The sequence below is a fragment of the Tamandua tetradactyla genome, chromosome 4 (assembly GCF_023851605.1).
Source record: "Tamandua tetradactyla isolate mTamTet1 chromosome 4, mTamTet1.pri, whole genome shotgun sequence".
NCBI classification, from domain to species: Eukaryota; Metazoa; Chordata; class Mammalia; order Pilosa; family Myrmecophagidae; genus Tamandua; species Tamandua tetradactyla.
Window position 1 is genome coordinate 89,539,679 of NC_135330.1, and position 13,072 is coordinate 89,552,750.

At 35.5% G+C, this 13,072-nt stretch overlaps 1 protein-coding gene across 1 annotated transcript in view; it reads right to left on the reverse strand.

The window, feature by feature from the left end:
- The window catches only part of LOC143681181 (uncharacterized), a 278,825-nt gene that overhangs the window by 15,997 nt on the left and 249,756 nt on the right, over positions 1 to 13,072 (reverse strand). The window contains 1 exon segment of the mRNA XM_077157999.1: positions 337 to 422. Within this exon segment, the coding sequence (XP_077014114.1) occupies positions 337 to 348 (12 nt within the window). The 5' untranslated portion in view covers positions 349 to 422.

The window sequence follows — 13,072 nt, forward strand, 5'->3', positions numbered from 1 at the left end:
CTATGTCATTCTGAAGCATTCCCCCAAATCCTTCTTCTTTTAAAGGATTCCACTAAACTAATCAAGATCTATATAGAATTGGTGGAAACATGTCTCCATCTAACCAAGTATAATATTTACAAGTGATTAACCACATCTCCATGAAGATAACCTAATCAAGTTTCCAACATATAGTGTTGAATAGGGATTAGAAGAAACCATCACTCCTAAAAGATTGATTAGGATTCAAGCATTACTTTTCTAGGGCACATGAATCCTTTCAAACTAGCACAAGTATCTATGCCCATCTGCTGAAAACACATGGTAATTTCAGTAAAAAGAAGTATTATTACTCACCAGTGGCTGCATGGTCAACAGCTCAGCTGAGAATTGTCTTCCTCTGGGTTTACATTCACAACAAGATAAGCACCAGGTAAGCAAAACTGAGAATGTAGAAAGAAGCTATTAGATTCTGGACATATCCTTGACTTTCAGACACAACTCTCATGACTCCTAATCCTCCACCTGGGAATAACCCCAATCTAATAAACAGGAACATGTAATATGCTCTAAGAGAATAACTTCTTTGTACAGATAAGATGAAAATCATTGAGTTTTATGTCTTCATCAGCCCATGGTTTTCAGAGATTTTCCATTCCCTTCCTGACTCTCAAAACATTTGGTCTCCACATCCAGAGAAATCACTGTGGATTTTTTCAGCTATCAATATTTCTGGCTTCTGAAATATCCACCCCCATCCTCTCAACTCTCACTCAAGTCCTACTTTGCCTTGTAGCTGTCCTTCTGAGGATATTTGCCTGAAATTTTCCTGGTTCTTCCAAATTAAATGTCTAATAATATCACTCTTTTAGTACTTATTTATGATCTCATCCTTCTGCTTTTAGATAACCAAGAAACAATGCAATTTATTATCAAGGACTTGTTCCACTTTGAAGGATCAATGTATGGCTGCTGTATTACAAATATAGTCCTGAAAATCCCTTGCATCAAAAAAGTAGCATATGCACATGTGTCATGACATCTCACAATCCTGATAGGTTCAGGAGGCTCAAATGAAATAGAATTAAGGATTTGGAATAAAACCCATACCTCACTTTGAAATTAGTAAAATGGCAGTTGACTTCTTATATTAATAGTTTTCAGTTGTAACATCTTTCATTTCATAACTTATAGATGTGGAAGATCTTCTATGTTTTAAATTTTTACTAACATCATTAATAATTATATAATTATTTCATGGACAAATGATATTTTCTGAAAACAGTCAGATTAACTTATGTATTTGTTCCTGAAATCACATAAACAACATTGTATTAAATGCCTTTGGAGAATTACATTTATTTAATCTTTAAATCAACATATTAATTAAGGCAGATTTACCTATTTAACAAATTAAATGAAAAGAGGTTCAGAAACCTTAGAAAACCAGAAACATTTTTAAGGCTTGTAATCTTAGAAAAGTACATGGCTAGAAAAAGACACAGCCAGAGTTTAAATTTTTCCTGCTTGCTTCCCAGTTCAAATTCCTTAAGGCTTACACCATTATCTGAATGCCACCTCTCATTTCAATAATCAGATGATGCATCTTGTTGTGAAAATCTCCTTTTCATATAGTTTGTTCTCACAGTTATGTTCCATGCCCAGGTTCTTCTCCAATGTGAGAACTTGCATAAAATTGAATCCACAACCCAAACATAAACTTTGGCTCACCTGATATTTACTGTTCACCATAACCTACACTTTCTCATATCAATATATATTTACTGAGAACAAGATTTCTCATGTCCTGCCTTGTCCCTATTCCACACAGAGATGACTAAGATGTTGAGCCAGGTTTAAACACTGAGTTCCTTTCCTTCAGGTAACTCATAAAATTTGTCATTATTCATGTATTAGTTCATTTGTCTGTGCTTCCTACTAGTCTGTATTCATGAATTTATTCCTTGAATGATTTTAGGCAAGTTTCCCTGAGAAAAGTACTAATGAATTTTGAATCTAGAGAAAGTGTTTGTCCACTAATAGCTAACTTGACCTCAAATAGCCTGGGCCTAAATGCCTGCAGTCAAATTCCATAATTAGAAAGTAAATAAGGACTGCCCTTTTTGGTTAAAATTCTCTTCCTTATAAAACAGAGGCCAAACAGGCCAAAAATGCAAGTAAATCAGTACTTATTGATTTATACAACCAGGACTCAGTTTGATTAAATTCTCTTGCTTTCATCAAATTGCACACTCAGAGGTTCTTTATCAGTCTAGAAAAGGTAACGTTTTCATGGAGGATTCTCCTTTAATGAAGTTGACAGTGTGATCAATCTATAATTCAAAACATACTCTCATTAATTCAGATGAGAGATACATATAATCAACACATGTCTTCTTTAACACCATCATTACCATCAAATTACATAAATCATACAGATATCCTTTAATTCCTCCTAAAGTCCAAAATCAACCTATATATCTTTTCCCAGAGAATCCACTCTTTAGTGATTTTTACATGCTGTGTAAGTATTCTGGAGAACCTACAGGTAGAAGGGCTCTACTTCATCTATAAAAGGGCTTGTAATCAACCACCACTCTCTAAGGAAGTGAAAATTAATGTAGTCTATATAAGGTACATATTTTTGCTAAAAATATATACTCAAATTAAAATATATTCTTTTTTTTGCATGGGCAAGCAAATGTCATGTATATGAAATCATACAGAATGAGGCATTTTGAATGTGACATCTTTCACTTAGCATTATCTATTTGAGATCCATACTTGCTGTGTGTATAATGTTGCTGAGTAATGTTTCATTGCATGAATGTACCACAGTTTAACCATTCACAAGTTGAAGGATTCTTAGATTATTTCCCAATTTGGGGCAATTATGCATAAGGCTGCTATAAACATTTGTACACAGATATGTTTGTTAACATAGGTTTTCATTTCTTTAAGATAAATGGCTAGGTGTGGAAATTTGGGTCATATGATATATATGATATAGGTATATTCAATTTTTCAACTATCAGACTTATCCCAAGTTTCTGTAAAATTTTGCATTTCACCAGTGATGTATGAGAGTTTCAGTTGCTTTCCATTTTAGCCAAAATTTGGTACTGTAAATTTTTTTAAAAAGCCAGTCTAGAGTAGTGCTATGGTGGCTCAGTGGCAGAATTTTTGCCTGCCATTCCAGAGGTGTGAGGTTTCCCTTTCATCTGGGAAGGCACATGATTATGTCTGCTAGCTTTCTCACCTTGATACCCCTTTCAAATGGATTCTGGAATTCAGAGAGCCTCCCAAGGGGAATTTTCTTTCTGTACAAGTGTTTCTCTCTGTGTTGGCTCTGAAGCATTTTCTAAATTGGTTCCCTCTTAAAAGACTCCAATAGGTGGCCCAGCTTGATTGTATGGAGCCACATCTCCATGGAAACAACCTAATTAAAGGTTCCACCCACAATTGGGTGACTTAAATCTCCATGGATATACCTTAATAACAAATAATTCACCCTACAAATGAGTAAAACTTAAGGACATAAATAATTACATAATGAGTGGGATGAGGGGTAAAAAATTCGAGTAGATTGCAATTGTAGTACTAAATGAGGAGGGGAGGGTAAGGGTATGGAATTTATGATTTTTTCTTTTCATTTCTTTTTCTGAAGTGATTCAGATAATCTAAAACTAATCATGGTGATGAATACACAACTATGTGATGATTAAAAAAATGAATGTAGTGATGCATTATATGATGATACTGTGAGCCTTCAATTGTGTACTCTGAATAGATTGTATGCTGTGTGAATACATCTCAGTAAAATTACATAAAAAGTGATTCCACCCAAAAATCATGAATCAGGATTAAAGAACATGGTTTTTTGGGGGGTACACAACAATGTCAAAGCAACAAATCCTACCCTCTGGACCCCAAGGAGAACAAATAGGTTTTCCATACATAAAACACATTCATTCCATTACAGTATCACAAAGCCTTAAAACATTTTCCTAACAATACAAATGGAATACAAAGTCAGAACCCATAAAATACCTCATCAAATTCAATAATAGGCAGAATCTGTCCCAAGGCAAAATTCTTCCCTGTGTCTGGAGCTGAAACCTCAGAACAAGTTATCTGTTACCAACATTTACAAAAGGCACAGTCAAATGGTCCACATTATCATTTCAATTGGGAGGAATTGAAGAAAAGCAAAGTTCAGTGGCTCAAGCAGTTTACAAAAACTACAGGGCAAACTACATTAGACTTCAAAATCTGAGAGCCATTTATCCTCATGGCTATAGAAAGCAGCAGTCCCGCCCTTTCAGACATTAGAAACACTGCCCTCTTCAAACACTTAGGTGAAGGGTACAACCTTGGGGAGCACTGGATAGAGCACCATTTTCTTGTTTCTACCCTCAACAAGCATTGGTAGAGCACCTGGGTTCTCTGCCATCTCTGGGGTACACTCTAAAACTCCTCAGAAAAATAGAGGAGCAGCAAGGGTCTCCCCAACCACAAGAAATGAGCTCCACCCTCTCTGAGGCTCAGTCACCAAAACTCTTCCTGAACATTGAGGCAGAAGACCTGCCCTCTGCTTTCAAGGCAAACTCACACTCTCCAAATGCATGGAGGCCTGCTTTCCTGGCCTGAGTTTTCTTGGTTTTAGACCTTAGCTTCCATGGTTCTGCCTTTGAAGTTATTTTTCCTTCGATCTGTTTTTTTCTATCCCTTTTAGTGCAAACTGGTTAGGGAAAGACAACTCTTGTTGATCAACAGTCAACTCTTGTTGATTTTCTAGGCAGAATACTGGGATCATATCTATCAGTTGATAGGACTTTCCACAAATCCTCCCTGGATAATTCCATCTCCAATGCTTGCTTTTTCTGTAGTAGCTTACAAGTTCCATGTTTGTTTAAATCCTCACATGAGGCACTATTATCTTGGGTTTCCCTTTATGGAATCAATGACTTTTCCACACCATCAATTTCTAGTTTCTTTGTATACAAGAGTTCAGATCTTGGTTTATCTCTTTCCTGTCACATTTCACTATAACCTGCAAGAAGAAACTAGGCCACAATGTCCACATTTGTGTATCCTAGCTTGTGGCTTTTAAATCTTTCCTTCCATTCATAACCAGGACTCAGTTTGATTAAATTCTCTGCCACTTTAAAGCAAGGATCACCTTTCTTCCAGTTTGGAATAACACATATACCATTTCTGTCTAAGACCTATTGGAAGAATCTTTAGAGTCCACATTTCTGCCAACATTCTCTTTAAACAATGTAAGCCTTCACTAGAAAGGTCCTCACAAGTCTTTCAGAATCTTCTCTTACCCATTTAAAAAGCCATTCAAAGATATTTGGCATTTGCAAACCACTGCTGTCTACATCTCTTGTACCAATATCTGTCTTAGTTTGCTAATTGTGTTAAAATGCAATATACTGATTGGCAGAATGGATTAAAAAACAGGATCCTTCTATATGCTGTCTACAGGAAACACATCTTAGACCCAAAGATAAACGTAGGTTGAAAGTGAAAGGTTGGGAAAAGATATTTCATGCAAATGACAACCAGAAAAGAGCAGGAGTGGCTATACTGATATCCAACAAATTAGACTTCAAATGTAAAACAGTTAAAAGAGACAAAGAAGGACACTATATACTAATAAAAGGAACAATTAAACAAGAAGACATAACAATCATAAATATTTACGCACTGAATCAGAATGCCCCAAAATACGTGAGGAATATACTGCAAACACTGAAAAGGGAAATAGACTCATATACCATAATAGTTGGAGACTTCAACTCACCACTCTCATCAAGGGACAGAACATCTAGACAGAGGATCAACAAAGAAATAGAGAATCTGAATATTACTATAAATGAACTAGACTTAATAGACATTTATAGGACATTACATCCCACAACAGCAGGATACACCTTTTTCTCAAGTGCTCATGGATCATTCTCAAAGATAGACCATATGCTGGGTCACAAAGCAAGTCTTAACAAATTTAAAAAGATTGAAATCTTACACAACACTTTCTCGGACCATAAAGGAATGAAGTTGGAAATCAATAATAGGCAGAGTGCCAGAAAATTCGCAAATACGTGGAGGCTCAACAACACACTCCTAAACAACGACTGGGTCAAAGAAGAAATTGCAAGAGAAATTAGCAAATACCTCGAGGCGAATGAAAATGAAAACACAACATATCAAAACTTATGGACGCAGCAAAGGCAGTGCTAAGAGGGAAATTTATTGCTCTAAATGCCTATATCAGAAAAGAAGAAAAGGCAAAAATTCAGGAATTAACTATCCATTTGGAAGAACTGGAGAAAGAACAGCAAGCTAACCCCAAAGCAAGCAAAAGGAAAGAAATAACAAAGATTAGAGCACAAATAAATGAAATTGAAAACATGAAAACAATAGAGAAAATCAATAAGGCCAGAAGTTGGTTCTATGAGAAAATCAATAAGATTGATGGGCCCTTAGCAAGATTGACAAAAAGAAGAAGAGAGAGGATGCAAATAAATAAGATCAGAAATGGAAGAGGAAACATAACTACTGACCTCACAGAAATAAAGGAGGTAATAACAGGATACTATGAACAACTTTACGCTAATAAATACAACAATTTAGAGGAAATGGACGGGTTCCTGGAAAGACATGAACAACCAACTTTGACTCAAGAAGACATAGATGACCTCAACAAACCAATCACAAGTAAATAAATTGAATTAGTCATTCAAAAGCTTCCTAAAAAGAAAAGTCCAGGACCAGATGGCTTCACATGTGAATTCTACCAAACGTTCCAGAAAGAATTAGTACCAATTCTCTTCAAACTCTTCAAAAAAATCGAAGTGGAGGGAAAACTACCTAATTCATTCTATGAAGCCAACATCACCCTCATACCAAAACCAGGCAAAGATATTACAAAAAAAGAAAACTACAGACCAATCTCTCTAATGAATACAGATGCAAAAATCCTCAATAAAATTCTAGCAAATCGTATCCAACAATACATTAAAAGAATTATACATCATGACCAAGTAGGATTCATCCCAGGTATGCAAGGATGGTTCAACATAAGAAAATCAATTAATGTAATACACCATATCAACAAATCAAAGCAGAAAAATCACATGATCATCTCAATTGATGCAGAGAAGGCATTCGACAAGATTCAACATCCTTTCCTGTTGAAAACACTTCAAAAGAAAGGAATACAAGGGAACTTCCTTAAAATGACAGAGGGAATATATGAAAAACCCACAGCTAATATCATCCTCAATGGGGAAAAATTGAAAACTTTCCCCCTAAGATCAGGAACAAGACAAGGATGTCCACTATCACCACTATTAGTCAACATTGTGTTGGAGGTTCTAGCCAGAGCAATTAGACAAGAAAAAGAAATACAAGGCATCAAAATTGGAAAGGAAGAAGTAAAACTATCACTGTTTGCAGACAATATGATACTATACGTCGAAAACCTGGAAAAATCCACAACAAAACTACTAGAGCTAATAAATGAGTACAGCAAAGTAGCAGGTTACAAGATCAACATTCAAAAATCTGTAGCATTTCTATACACTAGTAATGAACAAGCTGAGGGGGAAATCAAGAAACGAATCCCATTTACAATTGCAACTAAAAGAATAAAATACCTAGGAATAAATTTAACTAAAGAGACAAAAAACCTATATAAAGAAAACTACAAAAAACTGCTAAAAGAAATCACAGAAGACCTAAATAGATGGAAGGGCATACCGTGTTCATGGATTGGAAGACTAAATATAGTTAAGATGTCAATCCTACCTAAATTGATTTACAGATTCAATGCAATACCAATCAAAATCCCAACAACTTATTTTTCAGAAATAGAAAAACCAATAAGCAAATTTATCTGGAAGGGCAGGGTGCCCCGAATTGCTAAAAACATCTTGAGGAAAAAAAACGAAGCTGGAGGTCTCGCGCTGCCTGACTTTAAGGCATATTATGAAGCCACAGTGGTCAAAACAGCATGGTGTTGGCATAAAGATAGATATATTGACCAATGGAATCGAATAGAGTGCTCAGATATAGACCCTCTCATCTATGGACATTTGATCTTTGATAAGGCAGTCAAGCCAACTCACCTGGGACAGAGCAGTCTCTTCAATAAATGGTGCCTAGAGAACTGGATATCCATATGCAAAAGAATGAAAGAAGACCCATCTCTCACACCCTATACAAAAGTTAACTCAAAATGGATCAAAGATCTAAACATTAGGTCTAAGACCATAAAACAGTTAGAGGAAAATGTTGGGAGATATCTTATGGATCTTACAACTGGAGGCGGTTTTATGGACCTTAAACCTAAAGCAAGAGCACTGAAGAAGGAAATAAATAAATGGGAACTCCTCAAAATTAAACACTTTTGTGCATCAAAGAACTTCATCAAGAAAGTAGAAAGACAGCCTTCACAATGGGAGACAATATTTGGAAATGATATATCAGATAAAGGTCTAGTATCCAGAATTTATAAAGAGATTGTTCATCTCAACAACAAAAAGACAGCCAACCCAATTACAAAATGGGAAAAAGACTTGAACAGACACCTCTCAGAAGAGGAAATACGGATGGCCAAGAGGCACATGAAGAGATGCTCAATGTCCCTGGCCATTAGAGAAATGCAAATCAAAACCACAATGAGATATCATCTCACACCCACCAGAATGGCCATTATCAACAAAACAGAAAATGACAAGTGCTGGAGAGGATGCGGAGAAATAGGCACACTTATCCACTGTTGGTGGGAATGTCAAAGGGTGCAACCACTGTGGAAGGCAGTTTGGCGGTTCCTCAAAAAGCTGAATATAGAACTGCCATACGACCCAGCAATACCATTGCTAGGTATCTACTCAAAGGACTTAAGGGCAAAGACACAAACGGACATTTGCACACCAATGTTTATAGCAGCATTATTTACAATTGCAAAGAGATGGAAACAGCCAAAATCTCCATCAACAGAAGAGTGGCTAAACAAACTGTGGTATATACATACGATGGAATATTATGCAGCCTTAAGACAAGATAAACTTATGAACCATGTAATAACATGGATGGACCTAGAGAATATTATGCTGAGTGAATCCAGCCAAAAACTAAAGGACAAATACTGTATGGTCCCACTGATGTGAACGGACATTCGAAAATAAACTTGAAATATGTCATTGGTAACAGAGTTCAGCAGGAGTTAGAAACAGGGTAAGACAATGGGTAATTGAAGCTGAAGGGATCCAGACTGTGCAACAGGACTAGATACAAAAACTCAAAAATGGACAGCACAATAATACCTAATTGTAAAGTAATCATGTTAAAACACTGAATGAAGCTGCATCTGAGCTATAGGTTTTTGTTTTGTTTTGTTTTGTTTTGATTTTACTATTATTACTTTTATTTTTTTCTCTATATTAACATTCTATATCTTTTTCGGTTATGTTGCTAGTTCTTCTAAACCAATGCAAATGTACTAAGAAATGATGATCATGCATCTATGTGATGATGTTAAGAATTAATGATTGCATGTGTAGAATGGTATGATCTCTAAATGTTGGGTTAATTTCTTTTTTTCTGTTAATTAAAAAAAAAGAGAAGGGATAATTGGAGATGAAGGGATACAGACTGTACAACGGGACTGGATATAAAAACTCAGAAATGGACAGCACAATACTACCCAATTGTAATGCAATTATGTTAAAACACTGAATGAAGCTGCATGTGAGGTATAGGTTTTTTGTTTTTGTTTTTTTTGTTTTTTTCTTTCTATTATTGTTTTAATTCTTATTCTGTTGTCTTTTTATTTCTTTTTCTAAATCGATGCAAATGTACTAAGAAATGATGAATATGCAACTATGTGATGTTATTAAGAATTACTGATTGTACATGTAGATTGGAATGATTTCTAATTGTTTTGTTAATTCTTTTTTTAATTAATAAAAAAAAAGTGGAAAAAAAAAAGAAAGTAGAAAGACAGTCTTCACAATGGGAGACAATATTTGGAAATGATATATCAGATAAAGGTCTAGTATCCAGAATTTATAAAGAGATTGTTCATCTCAACAACAAAAAGACAGCCAACCCAATTACAAAATGGGAAAAAGACTTGAACAGACACCTCTCAGAAGAGGAAATACGGATGGCCAAGAGGCACATGAAGAGATGCTCAATGTCCCTGGCCATTAGAGAAATGCAAATCAAAACCACAATGAGATATCATCTCACACCCACCAGAATGGCCATTATCAACAAAACAGAAAATGACAAGTGCTGGAGAGGATGCGGAGAAAGAGGCACACTTATCCACTGTTGGTGGGAATGTCAAAGGGTGCAACCACTGTGGAAGGCAGTTTGGCGGTTCCTCAAAAAGCTGAATATAGAATTGCCATACGACCCAGCAATACCATTGCTAGGTATCTACTCAAAGGACTTAAGGGCAAAGACACAAACGGACATTTGCACACCAATGTTTATAGCAGCATTATTTACAATTGCAAAGAGATGGAAACAGCCAAAATCTCCATCAACAGAAGAGTGGCTAAACAAACTGTGGTATATACATACGATGGAATATTATGCAGCTTTAAGACAAGATAAACTTATGAAGCATGTAATAACATGGATGGACCTAGAGAATATTATGCTGAGTGAATCCAGCCAAAAACTAAAGGACAAATACTGTATGGTCCCACTGATGTGAACGGACATTCGAGAATAAACTTGAAATATGTCATTGGTAACAGAGTTCAGCAGGAGTTAGAAACAGGGTAAGACAATGGGTAATTGAAGCTGAAGGGATACAGACTGTGCAACAGGACTAGATACAAAAACTCAAAAATGGACAGCACAATAATACCTAATTGTAAAGTAATCATGTTAAAACACTGAGTGAAGCTGCATCTGAGCTATAGGTTTTTGTTTTGTTTTGTTTTGTTTTGTTTTGATTTTACTATTATTACTTTTATTTTTTTCTCTATATTAACATTCTATATCTTTTTCGGTTATGTTGCTAGTTCTTCTAAACCAATGCAAATGTACTAAGAAATGATGATCATGCATCTATGTGATGATGTTAAGAATTAATGATTGCATGTGTAGAATGGTATGATCTCTAAATGTTGGGTTAATTTCTTTTTTTCCGTTAATTAAAAAAAAAAAAGAGAAGGGATAATTGGAGATGAAGGAATACAGACTGTACAACGGGACTGGATATAAAAACTCAGAAATGGACAGCACAATACTACCCAATTGTAATGCAATTATGTTAAAACACTGAATGAAGCTGCATGTGAGGTATAGGTTTTTTGTTTTTGTTTTTTTTGTTTTTTTCTTTCTATTATTGTTTTAATTCTTATTCTGTTGTCTTTTTATTTCTTTTCTAAATCGATGCAAATGTACTAAGAAATGATGAATATGCAACTATGTGATGTTATTAAGAATTACTGATTGTACATGTAGATTGGAATGATTTCTAATTGTTTTGTTAATTCTTTTTTTAATTAATAAAAAAAAAAGAAAAAAAAATGCAATATACCAGAAGTGGTTTGGATTTTATAAAGATAATTTATTAATTTACAAGACTATTTTTCAAGGCCATAAAATGACCAAACTAAGGCATCCAGAGAGAGATCTCTTGACTCAAGAAAGGGCTGATGATGTTCAGGGTTTCTCTGTCAGCTGGGAAGGCATTTGGTGATGTCTGCTAGGTTTCGTTCCTGAGGAACACAACAGTTTAAAACTGGCAAAGAGTCAATTCATTATTGTTCTCCAATTTGAAAAAGGAACAATAAAATTTATATAGTTCTACAAACATGAAGCATATGGCTCAATATATTAATATGTTATGTGCCAAATTAATGATTAAATTCTGTCCAAAATTCATACCAAATACACTGACAACACTGATAAACTGATTCTAATATTTATTTGAAAGACATAAGGTCAAGAATGCTGCCATTGATCTCTTTGCTTTAGTCACACCTAGGTACTTTTTGCTGTTTAATGTCAGGGCCTGACAGGCAAGAATAGGGATCCCTATCTTGGCAAGTGATCAATTTGATCGGTGGAAGAAGGTATGCTATTATATTACATGAGGAAAGAATATGTTTGGCACCTACATGATTTACTTAGGTACCTCTCTATATTCTCCTGTCAAGCTTCATTAATAAATGGAAAATTTAGCAAACCTGCCTGAGCAAGACATTGTGACAAAAAGATCTGACCCATCAAGGGTAAGATCTGAGACTGAAAGAGGTGCCATATGGTGGTGAGGGAAATCTAGAATGCACAAGATAGAAGGATAATTATTGGTCCCAAGAACACCTGAAGCCATGGTAGCATTATCTGTAAATGTACTTCCTGTTGCAGATTCCTTTGGGAAGAGATGCCTGGGGGAACACCTCCCTGGATAAAGACAGATCCAAGTGAGACAAGAGATGAACTGGATGGACATGTAAATGGTCCAAGATCCTTCTTATGTGAAAAATTTCTTGCTCAGATTCTGAATGTTATCAACAGTATGACAATATCATTTATTTGTTTGGATGTTTGAGGATTGCCTCACCTGCAGAAAACCACATGCTATAAGGTCACACATTCCCAGGGTGATTAATGGAGACCAGGGTATGTAGTCATGGCCATTCTAGTTCAGTTTAGTACGCATATACTGGGCCATGTCAGTAATAAAGTTGCTTTGCAGATTCAATTTTCCCTCTGCTCAGGATTTCTTTCTCTCCTCTCTTTTCCACCACATTTATCCCAAGAGCACTTCCAAATAAATATCCTACATATTAGGTTTTGGGAATCTAACCTGTGAGAACAGTCGAAATTGTCTGGAGAAAAAAGAAGATTTCATAAGTAGGAATTACTCAAATTTTGCTGAGGATGAAATAAGCTGATGGCTGAAAAAATCTCATGAGACTGCTATATTGATGAAAATATTACTGTCATCAAGACTGATGTCCGTGAATTAAAGGGAATAAAGACTCAGATTGGAGAGGGTGAGAAGGGTGGGATGAGGAGAGAATCTGATGTGTGGACTCTGTTCTCA